Source organism: Malaclemys terrapin, chromosome 2 (assembly GCF_027887155.1).
Source record: "Malaclemys terrapin pileata isolate rMalTer1 chromosome 2, rMalTer1.hap1, whole genome shotgun sequence".
NCBI classification, from domain to species: Eukaryota; Metazoa; Chordata; order Testudines; family Emydidae; genus Malaclemys; species Malaclemys terrapin.
The window spans coordinates 8,992,528-9,009,427 of record NC_071506.1 but is presented as its reverse complement, the minus strand read 5'-3'; the positions used below and the strand labels follow the sequence as shown (position 1 = coordinate 9,009,427).

The 16,900-nt window shown below is 45.6% G+C and overlaps 1 protein-coding gene across 5 annotated transcripts in view; it reads right to left on the bottom strand.

Moving 5' to 3' along the window:
• PTP4A3 (protein tyrosine phosphatase 4A3) overlaps positions 1 to 16,900 on the bottom strand; it is a 168,579-nt gene that overhangs the window by 17,872 nt on the left and 133,807 nt on the right. For all 5 annotated transcript variants that reach the window (XM_054017280.1, XM_054017284.1, XM_054017281.1 and 2 more), the window contains one exon: positions 5,640 to 5,732. In XM_054017280.1, the coding sequence (XP_053873255.1) occupies positions 5,640 to 5,732 (93 nt within the window). The remainder of the gene's footprint in view (positions 1 to 5,639; positions 5,733 to 16,900) is intronic.

Here is a 16,900-nt window from a genome sequence, read left to right as displayed (position 1 = left end):
ACACTGAAAGAGAGGAGCTGAGGTTGATGCGAAGCAAGTTAGAGCTCACAGGGAAATCCAGGCTGCCCGACGTTAGCACGTGCCATCTGTGCAGCCTGTCTGCACAAGTCCCCCTCTCTGAGGGTTAAAGCCAGGGATGTTACAAATGGATAAGTGCACAACCAGCCCCTGAAGGCTTCCAGAGCTTCAGTTTCCTTCTCTTTGCACCTAGCATTAGACAGCCGAGAGAAAAGGCCTGCACTAACGTCTCCCCCGTTACACAGATTTCAGAATGGGACTGCACAGCCCAAAGGAAACAGAGGACGCTGCCACAAGTTCTAGTTCTGATCGCTCCTGCTTTGGTTACTTCAATTAAACTTTTAGGGCTTGAAATCTCTCTAGAAATTGTACATTTCGTGGTCACAAGGAAAGTGGACTCTGGAGGTTCATAGCAGCATCTATACAGGGATTCAACTATTACAAAGGAACGTACATTTACTGGCATGCCAAGTGTATAAAATCCTGGAACCGAGCACTGGTAAAGACTTGGGCAGTCTCCCTGTCAGGGCAGGATTGGTCCCTACTGCATCTCACATACCTTTGGGCCAGTCTAGTTTTCAATGTGCATTCCAAAGAATACATGAGGTTAGAAATCTAACCAGAGCACTATACTCACGCAGGCAGAGTTAAGCATTCAAGCAAGCTGGGGTCAGGCAATCTGAGCTCTCTTCCCCTCTCCAAGTACTGGCAGGGAGCTTTAGTCCTCATTTCCCTCTGATGCATTGCGAGAGGATCACAGAGCCAGGTTCTACTGCATCAGTTTTGTGCAACTGATGAGAGGGAGCCTCAGGCAGAGATGAACTGTGGTCCCTCCTGTCTCGCTATGACTAAGGCCTGGTTGACACACAGAACTTGCACTGCTAAACAGGCACATTTGTGTTTAGACAAGCACTGAGCACGAAGAGGGAATTGTCTGAGTGGAGCCTGGCATAATTAGCACCGAATCCGATGTAGCACTTTTCAACTTCAAAAAGCATTAGGACCACTTAACTAATTAATCCTCAGAACACCCATCCCTGGGAAGTAGATCAGTATCCCGTGTTACAGATGGGAACACACACACACAGGGACAAAGTGTCTTGCCTGAAGCCATCGAAAGCATCAGGAGTCTGGGTTAGAACTCAGAGGACCAATTCTGCACAAACAAACCTGTGTGAAAGTGGACTAACAGCATCAGAGTCTAGAAGGTTACTCCATAAGAACGGCCATACTGGGTCAGACCTGTGGTCCATCTAGCCCAGTATCCTGTCTTCTGACAGTGGCCAGTGCCAGATGCTTCAGAAGGAATGAAGAGAACAGGGCAATTTAACGAGTGATCCATCCCCCGTCGTCCAGTCCCAGCTTTTGACACTCAGAGGTTTAGGGACACCCAGAGCATAGGATTGTGTCCCTGACCATCTTGAGTAATAGTAATTGATGGATCCATGAATTTAACTAATTCTCTTTTGAACCTAGTTATACTTTTGGCCTGCACAACATCTCCTGGCAATGAGTTCCACAGGTTAACTGTGCTTTGTGTGAAGAAGTACTTCCTTATGCTTGTTTTAAACCTCCTTCCCATTAATTTCATTAGTCTACCCCTGGTTCTTGTGTTATGTGAAAGGATAAATAACACTTTACTATTCATGATTTTATAGACCTCTATGACATGACCCCCTGATTAGTTGTCTCTTTTTTAAGCTGAACAGTGCCAGTCTTTTTTAATCTCTCATATGGAAGCTGTTCCGTACTCCTAATAATTTTTGTTCCCCTTCTCTGTAATATTTTTCAGTTCCAATTATAACTTTTTTGAGATGGGGCGACCAGAACTGCACACGGTATTCAAAGTGTGGGTTTACCATGGATTTAAATAGTGGCAGGATGAATTTTCTGTCTTTTATTATCTATCCCTTTCCTAATGGTTCCTAAAATTCTGTTAGCTTCTTTGACTGTTTGTTGTCCAGTCACCTAGTGTTGTGAGATCCCTTCGTAACTCTTCACTGTCTGCTTTGGACTTAACTATCTTGAGTAGTTTTGTATCGTCTGCAAACTTTGCCACTTCACTGGATTACCCCTTTTTCCAGATCATTTATGAATATGTTGAACAACACTGGGCCCAGTACAGATCCTTGGGGGACCCTGCTATTTATCACTATCCATTCTGAAAATGGACCATTTATTCCTACCCATTATTTCCTATCTTTTAATCCGTTACTGATCCACGAGAGGACCTTCTCTCTTATCCAATGAGTACCTACTTTGCTTACAAGATTTTGGTGAGGGACTTTGTCAAAGGCTTTCTGAAGGTCCAAGTACACTATAGCCACTGGACCACCTTGTCCACATATTTGCTGACCCCCTCCAAGAATTCTAATAGATTAGTTAGACGTGATTTCCCTTTACAAAAGCCATGTTGACTTTCCCCAACCTATCGTGTTCATCGATGTATGATAATTCTGTTCTTTAGTATGGTTTCAACCAACTTGCCTGGTAATGAAGTAAGGCTTCCCGGCCTGTAAGTGGAGCCTTTTTAAAAAATCTGCATGATATTTGCTATCCACTAATCATCTGGTACAGAGTCTGTTTTAAGCGATACGTCACGTACCACGAGTTGTTAGTTCTGCAATCTCATATCTGAGTTCCTTCAGAACACTTGGGTAAATTCCATCGGGTCCTGGTGACTTATTTATCAATTTGTTCCAAAACCTCCTCTATTGTCACCTCAATCTGTGACTGTTCCTCAGATTTGTCACCTAAAAAGAACGGCTCAGGTGTGAGAATCAACCTCACATCCTCTGCAACAAAGACAGCTGCAAAGAATTCATTTAGCTTCTCCGCAGTGGCCTTGTGTTCCTTGAGTGCTCCTTCAGCACCTCGATTGTCCAGTGGCCCCACTGATTGTTTGGCAGGCTTCTGCCTTCTGATGCGCTTAAAAAAATTTGCTGTTAGTTTTTGTGTCTTTTGCTAGTTACTCTTTAAATTATTTTTTGGCCTGCCTAATTATACTTTCATTTGACTGGCCAGAGTCTATGCTCTTTTCTATTTTCCTCAGTAGGATATGGCTTCCAATTTTTAAAAGATGTCTTTTTGTCTCCAACTGACTCTTTGCTATGTTAAAAACATAAGAACGACCATACTGTGTCAGATCAAGGGTCCATCTAGCCCAGTATGCTGTCTTCCGACAGCGGCCAATGCCAGGTGCTTCAGAGGGAATGAACAGAACAGGGCAATCATCAAGTGATCCATCCCCTGTTGCCTATTCCGAGCTTCTGGCAATGTTGTTTAGCCACAGTGGCATTTTTTGATCCTCTTACTGTTTTTTTCTCTCTCTCTAATTTGGAGAATACATGGAATATGAGCCTCTATTATTGTGTTTTTCAGAAGTTCCTATGCAGCTTGCAGGCATTTCACTTTCGGGACTGTTCCTTTTAATTTCGGTTTAACCAGACTCTTCTTTTTTGTGTGGTTCCCCTTTTTGAAGTTAAGTGCTATTGTGGTAGGTTTCTTTGCTATTTCCCCCCCCACGAGGATGTTAAATTTAATCACATTATGGTCACTATTACCGAGCAGTTCAGCTATATTCACCTCCGGGCCCGGCGCCGTTAGCCACTTAGGACTAAATCAAGAATTGCCTCTCCGCTTGTGGGTTTTAGGACTAGCAGCCTCAAGCAGCAGTCATTAATGGTGTCTCGAAATTTTCTCTGCATCCCATCCTGAAGTGACCTGTACCCAGTCAATATGGGATAGTTGAAATCACCCATTATTACCGAGTTTTCTGTTTTTGTAGCTCCTCTAATTTCCCTTCGTGTTTCACAATTACAGTCACCATCTTAGTGAAGTGGTCGTTAGTGTATTCCTACTGCTATACTCTTATTATTCAAGCGTGGAATTTCTATCCATAGAGAATCGATGGTACTGTTTGATTCATTTAAGACTTTTCCTGTATTTGACTCTATGCTTTCTTTCACATATAGTGCTACTCCCCCTCCCTCCAGCACAACCTACCTTGTAATTTCTATGTATTTTGTACACTGGTATTACCGTGTACCATTGATTATCCTCATTCTACCAAGTTTCTGTGATGCCTATTATATCACTATCCTCATTTAATACCAGGCATTAATCAGTGCGAGGGGATATCATGACATCATCTGGAAGGAGGATCCCAACTATGGGATCATTTCCCTCCGCTCCAGCTTCATGTTCCTCCTCGAGACTTCCATCCTCCTCAACAACACAGAGGCTGTGAGACTGAGGATAGGACCGCTCTACTATGTCTCCTCTATGTACCTCCTTGTCTCCCTTACTTCCTCCAGTTCAGCCACTTTGGTCTCAAGAGCCCGTACTCAGTCTCTGAGGGCCATGAGCTGCTTGCACTGAATGCACACATACGCCACCTGTGCACAAGGCAAGTAACCGTACATGCTGCATTAATGCAATCAATTGGATAGCCCCCACTCTGCTGCTGGACTTCTGCCTGCATTATTTTTACTCTTGCAGGGATGTGCGTGTGCGTGCATTTTGGATCTATACTATCATAACAGGGGAGAGATTTCGGCCCCAGGGTTCCTGGCTTCCAGTCCAGTGATCACTCCATCCATCTCTCAGAAGTGGTAACAACGTATCTATTACAGTGGTATGTTCTCCCGGAGACACATGCGCACATTAGGAGATACCAGGCAGCAGCTGATGATGAGACACTGGGTTTATTCCAGGAATAGTCAATAGGTGGACTGCGGGCCAAATCTGGACCGCCAGATGCTTTTGAACTGACCGTGATCTTTTTATTTACTTATCACTATTGTTGTTATTTTTGTATTATTTTCTCTGGAGTCTGGACCTTGACTATACCTTGATCAAGAAATTTGGACCTTGACAAAAAATAATTGGGTACCCCTGGTTTATTCCTTTCCCCTTTAAAGCGATCAGTATCTTTATAGCCTTTAGTCACAAAGCAACTGAACGCTCCTATCATTTTACCACTTCAAGGAAGCTATAATAGCCGTGAGCTCCAAAGGCAACTGCTGGTTGAGAAATTATTGGAAGGGTCTGTGATGGCAACAAAGCAAATATTTACAAAACAAACATATGGGAGAGACGGGGACCAACAGGTACTGCCTAATCTTGGGCATCAATGCCTTGGGTAGAGAAAAGGCTCCCAGCGAAGGGATCTGATCCAATCATTCCCATCACAGGGTACATACGTCAGCACTATTACTTCAGGCTGTGACTAGCCGTCTAGGCCCAATGCCTGGGTGTGGCCTGCCTCTTTCGGCTCCAAGTGGAAGCTGGGCTGCTCTGAACCCCAGCAGGGTTCGGCGTGGCCTTGGCTCTGCTGTGGTTTGTCGTTGGAAAGGGAGGATGTGGGCATTGTCTGGTAAAGCGGAGGTGGCGCTCGAGGAGAGAGGGTGTACGGTTACTCCAGAGAAGTAAGGAGAACCGATCTAGCCCATCTCCCCTGCACTGTAACAGGCTGGCTTCCGGAGGGCTGGCTGTGCCCAGATTCGAAAGCATCCCGCAGCAGCTGGTGCTCACCCCCGAACTCTGGGAGAGAGACCGAAAGGGGCTACTAGAAAGGGGACACTCTGGTCAGGATCAACAGCCCTGAAGAGGCTACGTACCATTACTGTGATGCCGTCCTTCTCCAGGGGAGTCTTGTCGTAGGTCACTTCGCAGACCCGCACTACCGTTGTCGCGCCGTACTTCTTCAGATCCTGGGAAGGGAAGGGGAGACCCTTTACTTACAGACACATCTTCTCTATAGCAATTCTACCAGAGGGCAGACAGGCACATGGCCTCTCTTCTCACTCGTGCTATTTGTGTGGCTGTCCTTCCAGATATAGACTCAGTCCGGCACCGAAACCTGTGCCAGCACAAATCACATGCTGAGCGAGCTGGGCACATGCTTCAGTGCCTTGCTGAGTCAGGACCAGGAGGTGCATGGTGGCATGCGCTGGGAGAGGCTCAGGGCTGCAAGAAGTTCTTTTACCCTCTCCTTTCTCCACATTTACATTCATGATCCCCTTAATCCTCCCACCAGCCTCTCCAACATGGCTTCCCCTGACCCCTTTCCAGTGTTAGCCCTGAAAACAAACACATACAATTGCACCCGTTATGGCATAGCTTATATGTGGTCAGAGCACAAGCCCATAAAGCAAAACGCCCCAGCAATTCATAGACTCATAGACTTTAAGGTCAGAAGGGACCATTATGATCATCTGGTCTGACCCCCTGCATGCTGCAGGCCACAAAACCGTCCCTACCCCTTCCCTTGACTCTGCTGTTGAAGTCCCCAAATCCTGTGGCTTAGTGACTTCAATTGGCAGAGAACCCTCCTGTTAGCGATCCCCGCCCCATGCTGCGGAGGAAGGCGAAAAACCTCCAGGGCCTCGGCCAATCTACCCTGGAGGAAAATTCCTTCCCGACCCCAAATATGGCGATCAGTAAAACCCCGAGCATGTAGCAAGAGTCTCCAGCCTGACCCTTGTTAGCCATTATACTATTTACCTGCCATGGCTCGGTATTCCTTGGCTAAAATCATGTTTTTCCATTAAACCATTCCCTCCATAAACTTATCTAACTTAATCTGAAAACCAGACAGGTCCCTCGCCCCCACCGTTTCCCTTGGAAGGCTGCAGAAACCAACTCACTGGGACCTTGGGCAAGTCGGCACCTTTGTGATGCTTTGGGGGTGCACTCAGACCAGTAAGGGGGGGGTCTGTTAACACCTGCCCGGTAACCTCAGGTGCCCATACGCTGTTACTGAGCCCTGACACCAGCACCTTGTCCACAGAATAAAGGTCTCCCCCTGCACTTTCATCACCCAGTTACTCCTCTGCACAGTGACCCCAAAAGCCCTTCCAGTTCTGAGTCTCCCCAAAACTGTCTCCCCTGCAGCATCCGGTCCCTCTTGCTGAACAGTGTCAGAGGTAACACCAACTTCGATGTCTCCAAAGAGCCAGTCCATACAACAGCTTGATAGCTCAGCTGGGGTTAGACACGGCCCTTTAATACCCAGCACTGAGCTGGTCTGTGGTAAAACTTAAGTTTATTAACAAAGAACAGAGATCCAAGTGATTTCAAGCTAGCCTGAAAGAGATTCGAAAGGGCTACAAACAAAACAAAACCAGCACGCTTTCTAATGTCTACTCCTTAACTCTAGCCAGATATAGCTTCTTACTCACACCGAGTTGTTAGCATTCTCCAGCATGACTGGCTGTTCCAGCCAGGATCCAACCTCCCCTGCTATGAAATGGGGATCATGCCACATGTCTGGCAGAGGTGTCGAAGATTCATTCACATTTGTACAATGAGGTGGAAGAGCTACGGAAGGGCAGTGTACTGGGATGTCGAAGCCTCCTTTTCCCTACGCAGGAAAATCTCTTTCTGAACATCGCTCCCGCAGGAACTTTGCAATGCACGACCTTCTCGCGACTTCACTAGACGCTACGTTTCTCCACGTAAAGATGCGGGTCGGCAATTGAAATGTTTGTCAGCTCTGCCAACAATTAGTCTAGCGTGGATTCGTCTCAGTTGATTAAGCTTTTTGTGGCAGGGCGGATTGTTCTGTTCTGTGTTTATACAGCACCGAGCAGAGTGGGGCTTTGGCATACTTGGGGTGACTGTAACGAGTGGCAGGGTAGTTCATAGACTCATAGACTTTAAGGTCAGAAGGGACCATTATGATCATCTGGTCTGACCCCCTGCATGCTGCAGGCCATAAAACCGTCCCTACCCCTTCCCTGGACTCTGCTGTTGAAGTCCCCAATCCTGTTTTAGGTGACTTCAATCGGCAGAGACCCTCCTGCTAGAGATCCCTGCCCCATGCTGCGGAGGAAGGCAAAAAACCTCCAGAGGCTCAGCCAATCTGCCCTGGAGGAAAATTCCTTCCCGACCCCAAATATGGCGATCAGTAAGACCCCGAGCATATAGGCAAGAGTCTCCAGCCTGACCCCTGTCAGCCATTATACTATTTACCTACCATTGCTTGGTTTTCCTTGACTACTATGTTTTACCATTAAACCATTCCCTCCATAAATTTATCTAACTTAATCTTAAAACCAGACAGGTCCGTCGCCCCCACCGTTTCCCTCGGAAGACCGTTCCAATATTTCACCCCTCTGACGGTCAGAAACCTTCGTCTAATTTCAAGCCTGAACTTCCCCATGGCCAGTTTATATCCATTCGTTCTCGTATCCACATTAGTACTAAGCTGGAATAATTCTTCTCCCTCCCTTGTATTAATCCCTCTAATATATTTAAAGATAGCAATCATATCCCCCCTCAGCCTTCGCTTTGTCAGACTAAACAACCCAAGCTCCTCTAGTCTCTTTTCATACGACAGGTTTTCCATTCCTCTGATCATCCTAGTGGCCCTTCTCTGCACCCGTTCCAGTTTGAGTTCATCTTTTTTAAACATGGGAGACCAGAACTGCACACAGTACTCCAAATGAGGTCTCACCAGCGCCTTGTACAACGGAAGCAGGACCTCCTTATCCCTATTAGATATACCTCGCCTAATGCATCCCAAGACAGCATTGGCTTTTTTCACCGCCACGTCGCATTGTCGACTCATAGTCATCCTGCGGTCTACGAGGACCCCTAGGTCCTTCTCCTCTTCCGTTACTTCTAACCAATGCGTCCCCAGCTTGTAACTAAAATTGTTATTAGTCATCCCCAAATGCATCACCTTACACTTTTTACTATTAAATTTCATCCTATTTCTGATACTCCAATTCACAAGCTCATTCAAGTCTCCCTGCAGGATATCCCTATCCTCCTCCGAATTTACGACGCCTCCCACCTTCGTATCATCCGCAAACTTTATCAGCCCACTCCTGCAATCGGTTCCGAGGTCAGTTATAAATAGATTAAATAAAAAGGGTCCCAAAACCGAACCTTGAGGCACTCCACTAGTAACCTCCCTCCAACCTGACAGTTCACCCTTTAATACGACCCGCTGCATTCTCCCCATTAACCAATTCCTTATCCACCTCTGGATTTTCATATCGATCCCCATGTTTTTTAGTTTAACCAATAATTCCTCATGGGGTACAGTATCAAACGCTTTACTGAAATCCAGGTATATTAGGTCCACCGCATTTCCCTTATCTAATAAGTCCGTTACTTTCTCAAAGAAGGAGATCAGATTCGTTTGGCACGATCTGCCCTTCGTAAAACCATGTTGTAATTTATCGCAATTGCCACTAACTTCCAGGTCCTCAACTAGTTTCTCTTTCAGAATTTTCTCTAACACCTTGCACACTACAGATGTTAAACTAACAGGCCTGTAGTTACCCGGATCACTTTTTTTCCCTTTCTTGAAAATAGGAACCACATTAGCTATTCTCCAGTCTAACGGGACCACCCGAGTTTACAGATTCATTAAATATTATCGCTAATGGGCCTGCTATTTCCTGCGCCAATTCCTTCAATATTCTCGGATGTAGATCGTCCGGTCCTCCCGACTTAGCCCCATTAAGGCATTCAAGTTTTGTTTCTACCTCGGATACGGTAATCCCCCATCCTGAATGCCCCTCTGTAGTGGTGCTAGTATCCCTAATACCTTCATTGGCCTCATTAAACACAGATGCAAAATATTCATTGAGATATTGCGCCATGCCTAGATTGTCTTTAATCTCCTCTCCGGCAATAGTCTTCAGCGGTCCCACTTCTTCTTTCTTTGCTTTCTTCCTATTTATGTGGCTGTAAAACCTCTTACTATTGCTTTTAATTCCCCTCGCTAGGTCCAACTCTACACGGCCTTTGGCCTTTCTCACTCTATCTCTACATTCTCTGACTTCACTAAGGTAAGTTTCTTTACTAATCCCTCCCCTCTTCCACTCTTTGTACGCTTTCTGTTTTTTCCTAATCTCCCCTTTGAGTCGGTCGCTCATCCAGCTCGGTCTAAATCTCCTGTTTAGTAATCTTTTTCCCTTTTTTGGAATACAGGCCTCCGACAGCTCATGCATCTTTAACTTGAAGTAATCCCAGGCTTCTTCTGCCTTTAGATCCATTAATACGTTTGCCCAATCCACTTCCCTTACCAGTCCCCTTAATTTGTTAAAATTGGCCTTTTTAAAATTATAAACCCTAGTCTTTGACTTAATTCTGTTACTCCTCCCATGTATTTTAAACCGAATTAGCTCATGATCACTGGAGCCCAAATTGTCCCCTACTACCACTTCCTCAACGAGGTCCTCACTACTTACCAGAATCAAATCTAAAATGGCCTCCCCCCTCGTCGGTTCAGCTACCACTTGATGAAGGAATTGATCAGCAAGCACATCTAGGAACATCTGAGCCCTATTATTGCTACTAGCGTTTGTTCCCCAATCTATATCTGGGAAGTTAAAGTCCCCCATAATTACACAGTTTCTATTAGTAATTACTTCTCTAAACACATTAAATAGTTCCTTATCCATATCCTGGGTCGATCCCGGCGGTCTATAGCACACTCCAAGCACTATCCCCGGAGAGGCTCTAGTAGTACTATTACCCAGTGTGAGTATTGCCCAGATGGACTCTGTGTTATCTAATCCATCAACTATTATTTCTTTACAGCTTATTGCACTATTGACATACAATGCCACCCCCCCACCTTTACCTTTGTTCGGGTCTTTCCTAAACAGTGCATACCCCTCCATACCTGTGTTCCAGTCGTGACTGCCATTCCACCACGTTTCTGTTATTCCTACGATATCTGGTTTCAGCTCTTGGACCAAGAGCTCCAATTCCTCCATTTTATTACCTAGGCTTCTGGCATTGGTGTATAAGCACCCTAATGTATGTCGTTTATCCTGTCTCCCATTAGTAGCACTATATGTTTCGGGCCTCCTTGTGTCCGTCCCCCCTGTCCTTCCTATGTCCAATCTCATCTCCCTGGCTATGTCTCCTCTCATTTTACTCACCTTTTCCATACTGGAATCTGGCGTGGAGATTAACTGTGCATCTCCCAACCTTCTCCCCAAAGTTCAGTGGTTAGAGCAGTGGACTGGGATTCAGGAAGCCTGGGTTCTATTTCCCACTCTGCTACTGACCTGTCTCATGACCCTGTGCAAGTTACTTCACTGCTCCGTGCTCATTTCAGCTCCTCTGGGCTCACTCTGCGTTTGTACAGCACCTAGCCCAATGGGGCCCTGATCTTACTGGGGATCTTTAGGCATTGCCGTAATAAAATTAATAATAGCTACTGGCATCTAACCCTGCTCAGAGCAAGGCTACATGACACTGTAGTCAAAGGGCCTGAGTCTCGCCTAAAGAGACTTGGACAAAAAACCTTCATGTAAACAAGGTTTAAGAGGCAGACAAATGTTAAATCACAGGGCATGAAGACAGAAAATCCGGTTGTAGGCAAGTGTGGGATTTTTTCTTTAAGCTACAGCAAAAAAGGCTGGACACTTTCACTGCTCCTTCAAGTAGTAAACACAAGCAAGGACATTTATTTTGAATCCAAGGAGGTATCCAAAAGCCCATCTTGTTGCCCATGAAACCAATCAACATCCACGGACAACATAACCAATTCTAGGAAAATGAACGGCTCAAAACAGCACGTTGGCTACGGTCCCAAGTGCTCAACAGAGCAATACCAGAGAGAGAATTTTTAGCTCCACGCACAGATAAAGTGAGTGCTCTCTCATCTGTCCTCGGCTACAGTGTGTTTCCGTCTGGCTCTGCGTGACACATGGCTTTGCCCCAAGTGATTCCGGTATGACTGCGCACTGCAAACGCTTCACCAGTTTTCCCCCGGGAATGTTTGCAGCAGACAGGAGACAACTGGTCCAATTAACAGGGCCCTGTATAGGAAGTCGGACCCGGAATCTATTCTTGGCTCTGCCACTGACCTGCTGAGTGACCTTGGGCAAGTCCCTGTTTCCTCTCGCACTCTGTCTTGTCTGTTTCGATGACAAACTCTCTGAAGCAAGGAATGTCTCTTGCTCTAAGTTTGTACAGTGCTAGCAAAGTGGGGCCCTAATCTCAGGGTGGGGCACTAGGTGTATTACAGCAGCATCTCGTTAACAATAATATAGTGAAGTATAAAATCTTGCAAGTTCCCTCCTTCCCCAATAAAACGCTCGTGGTGCATAAGAGCAGGGATCCAGACACACTGTAGAGGGGATAGATGGAAGAGAAGAGCTACAGTACTAACTGGAGTGCAGACATGGGATTAACTGTCCCGCTCTACTTGGTTCTAGTGTGGCTTCAGCTGGAGTGCTGTGTCCAGTTCTGGGCACCACACTTGAGGAAAGATGTGGACAAACTGGAGAAAGTCCAGAAGATAACAACAAAAATGATCAAAGGTTTACAAACCTGACCTATGAGAAAAGGTTAGTCTAGCGAAAAGCCGACTGAGGGGGGCCCCGATAACAGTCTTCAAATACGTTAAGGGCTGGTGATCAATTGCTCTTCATGTTCACTGAAGGTAGCTCCAGAAATAACGGGCTTAATCTGCAACAAGGGAGCTTTAGATTAGATAGTAGGAAAAACTTTCTAACTCTAAGGGCAGTTCAGCTCTGGAAGAGGCTTCCAAGGGAGATTGTGGAATCCCCATCATTGGAGGTTTCTAAGCACAGGCTGGACAAACGCCTGTCAGGGATGGTCTAGGTTTATTTGGTCCTGCCTCAGCGCAGGGGACTGGACTTAATGACTTTGAGGTCTCTTCCAGCCCTAGATTTCTATGATTCGATGATCCATCCTGTCTTCTGCCAGTGCAGTTATTGTCTGTCGTATATTCCTCCACTGCTCTGTCCGGTCCAATGTTTTAGTTGCTCAAGCAGTGGGGCTTCCACTGCATCCCTTGAGAAACATGCAGAAATATTTTGGTATAGACCGATGTATCACTGGGGGCGGGTGAAAAAAATCAGCCGCACTAGCATCTCAGAACACAAAAAATGACTATCTAATAAGCACTATCCAGTGTGTTCGGCTTACTATCTATTATGCTTCTATGGTCTCCGTCACCCCAGGATCTGAGCATCTCGCAGTTGTGAATGTATTTATCCTCACGGCATCCTTGTGAGGTAGGGCAGTGCTCTTATCTCCATTTTACAGGAACAGAGAGACTAAGTGACTTTCCCACGGTTACAGGGGATGTCTGTGGCAGAGCAGAGAACTGAATCCAGGTGTCCCATGTCCTAGGCTTCCTTCCTAACCATTGGACCAAGCTTTGTCCCTTGCGCTGGAAAAGTGTGTGACCACACTGTGAACGTGCAATTACCCAATGTTAGGTGCTCAGAGGACTGAGCAATTTGCTTCCCCACATGGGGGCCCAAGTCAATGGTATTGTTTCTGTTTATATCAGGGCTGACTTTAGCCGTTAATGCTTTGCAGGTTCCTTACGATTATCACGATCAGTTTCACATCATCACTATGTTTTCTAACACGCGCAGGTGACATCTCCTGTCAGGTTTTATTGCACACCCTGAACAGCTCATTAAACAAAATAAACCTGACAAACAAAGCTAGTCGCCGCTCAAGAGCGATGACAGCTGCAGCAGATTTCAGTACAGTAAGCAGTTAGCCAGTACGCGCTCACACACTTTAAGGACACGTACAATCCAATGGTGCCAGATGTGAAGCCACTGATTCTCATAGACGTCAGTGTAAAACACTTTTTAAACCACTGCCAGCTTGAAATTAATTTTTTTAACCTACTCTTGGTGCAAGTAACACTGAAGACGACTATAAATAATGATTTCTTTATCCTTTGTGCGTCTGACAGCATTTTGTGTCGTTAGTTTTACTGCTTTCCTTATATTTCCAGTCAGCTGGTCTATTTCCTGTGCTGTTTGATGCTTGTCGTTCACACAGCAAGAGAGGAGAGAAAACCCTTTTAATGAAATAGAAAAAGGTAATTGTAAAACCGCAAAATCTGGGAGGGGGACTCTGCGTGCGAGTAAAATTTGAAGCTACTTTAAACTCTTTTTGAAATGGACCTGATTTTAAAAGTTGACTGTGTCCCTTTAAGCAACACATGCATAACAGGAGAACTCAGTATTGTAAAAGTGGCTATTAATACTCAACTGTAGGCATCAGAGCCTATGCCGAACACAGTAATAAAAAAGAAAAGTGACTTGATCACAGTCTAAGTGTCTACATGGGGAACAAATATTTGATAATGGGCTCTTCAATCTAGCAATCAAAGGGATAACACGATCCCTGGAAGTTGAAGCCAAACACTTTCAGACTGGAAACAAGTCGTACTGTTTTTTTGTTTTAAACGGTGAGGGTAATTAGCCACTGGAATAACAAGTGTCATGGTGGATTCTCCCTCATTGACAATTTTTACATCAAAGTTGGATGTTTTTCTAAAAAACCTGCTCTAGAAATTATTTTGGAGGAAGGTCTAGGGCCTGTGCTATACAGGAGATCAGACTAGATCTTCACAGTGGTCCCTTCTGGCCTTAGATTCTACAAATCTATGAAAGTTGGGAGCCAGACTGCAGGCAACATGATGTGGAGGCTAAACTGCACACAATCCAACTGAACCCAAAGTCCAACTGCATTTCAGTTTGTTGCTCTATGCCTAAAATAAACTGTGTCTAACCACTAGTGCCCTTCTCACTTATGCAGGTGCAAGTCTTCAAAAGAAAGAATTTAGATTTGCTTTTACAACGCTGTGCAAAAAACCTCACTTCTGATGTGAGAGATTATCCTCTATAGGTTCCGGGTCCACCACTTGTTTCAGTTTCACTCACCAATGCAGTAAGGATTTTGCAAATTACATAGGTCACCTTCTTGACCAACCTGGGAGTACTGTTGCTATATCCCTCAAGCAATTTAGTTGGATGCTACAGGTAGTCAGAGACTTGGTCCACTTCCAGCATGGCTTATCACCTGGAGCTTGGATTGGCCTGGAACTTCGATCTGACAAAACCAGCTAATGTACACTTTATGGAAAATCATCTGAATTGCTTCTTGCCTGAATGTGGCAAATCTACTCTCATACCAGATGCTTCACAAAGTTCTGAGCAAACAGTTCTGAGCAAACCTAGGGAAAGGTTTATCGTGCTTTCCCTCCTCCCACCGTGTCTAAAATGTTCCTCTTCCTTCTCCCTCCCACACTCACAGTACCCACCATCCTTCAAAATCTACATGGCTCACACCTGCTTTGGTGGGTCCTTTGCACATGTGAAAAGGAAGTCTCTAGTGTCAGCAGGTTTTTGCTTCTCAGGCTCTGAAGGGATTATTTTTTCTATCTGGGACAGTTTCTTCTTTGGCTTAAATGGGCGCACCAGCCATCTCCTGGGAAGAGCATCCTCAGAGCGTCTGTTTCCTAGTGCTTGACATACCGAACGGCAAGCCATTACAGCCGAGCATGCCAGCTGCAACTCATGCCTTTCCCAGGATGGTGCCAAGAAGCCTGAGAGGATGGTGAGAAGAGCGTGTCTAACGAGGTTTTATTTTATGCCACAAACATGGCTTGTGATTTGCCTCCTTATTTCCAACCTGTTGCAAACCAGTTGTTCAACCCCCCCTGCTTCAAGTCAGCTCTGCACGTGAAGAGTCCTACGTACATGTCTCTTCACACTGTGCTGAATTCTCAAAATTCGGTTTGTGCTGCTTCCCAGCTAGCAATGACTTAACATTGAGAGCTCATGCACAGTTGACACTAACTCACATCGAACCAGTAAATAAAATGCTCTGTGGACTGTGCAAAAGAACGAACAGTAAGCTAGATCTTACACCATGTTTCCTCTGCTCTATATGAACGCTCCACAGGTGGGCTGGTTTCGAATGGCAGATGAAGTCGGTTTGCATTTTAAATGCCTTGGGATCTTCTGGAATGGAAGATGCTGTATACATTTAAGGGGGGATATCATGTGTTCAATCAACAGAAGAACATGTGCATGTGAGTGAAATAAACTAGACTAGGCTCAGGTCTCCTTTACATTTTGACGACCACAGAACTAAAACTCTCTCCTCGGTGGAAGAACGGGGAAGAACACGTGTGAAGCGGTGGATAATGCCAGACACACCACTTCTAATTTTACCACCCTGCACACTGCAATTACTTAATTTGCCAGTGGGATCCAGAGCCCAGACAGTGAGCTCATGAAGACTGTTATCTGTGCAGCATCACCAAAGCATCTCTGTCGCCTTTAGTCTGCTAAGCCTAATGAGGAACAGGAGCTGCTGAGCTGTGGCTGTGAGAATGTAATTTATAAAATTCCACAACTGGTGGGGGTGGAGGGGAGGGTGTGCGCGTCTGGACAGAGATGGGAGTTTACGCTGAATGCCATGGTGATCAAGTGCTGTAACGAAGCAGTTTCGCACTCTGACTCGAACAGCAATAGAGTTTGCGCTCCAGAACGTCTCAGTTCTGCCTCCAATAGAAGGTGAGGTACAAGACCAATGAACAAAGGGAGAACACGCCAGTTGAGATGTGTCTTCGATTCTTCTGAGGGGCCAGGAGGCTAAGCACGAATAGAGTGGCTCGCAGCGATCTGGAGATGATAAACATCATGGATACCCAACTCTGAGATTTTGGCACGACAAGGGTGATTAGAGTCGGGTAACCGACTATCTCCCAACACCTCCCCCTTGTCCTCCTGCAGACACAGCCACAGAAATATTTACAGAACAACGTAGTCAACTAACTGCAGTCACGGAGAATACAAAGAGAAACTTGAAAGTGGGAGCCCGGGTACACTAGACTGAGACAGACTTTCTCGAATGTGATTCTTGGATGTATAAACAGGAGCTGTACTGATGCGACCACTGCGGGAATACTGTGTCCAGTTCTGGTGCCCACAATTCAAGAATGATGTGGATAAATTGAAGAGGGTTCAAAGAAGAGCCATAAGAATAATGAAAGGATGGAAAACCTGTCTTATAGGACAGAGTCAAGGAGCTCAATCTATTTAGTTTAAGGGAGAGAAGG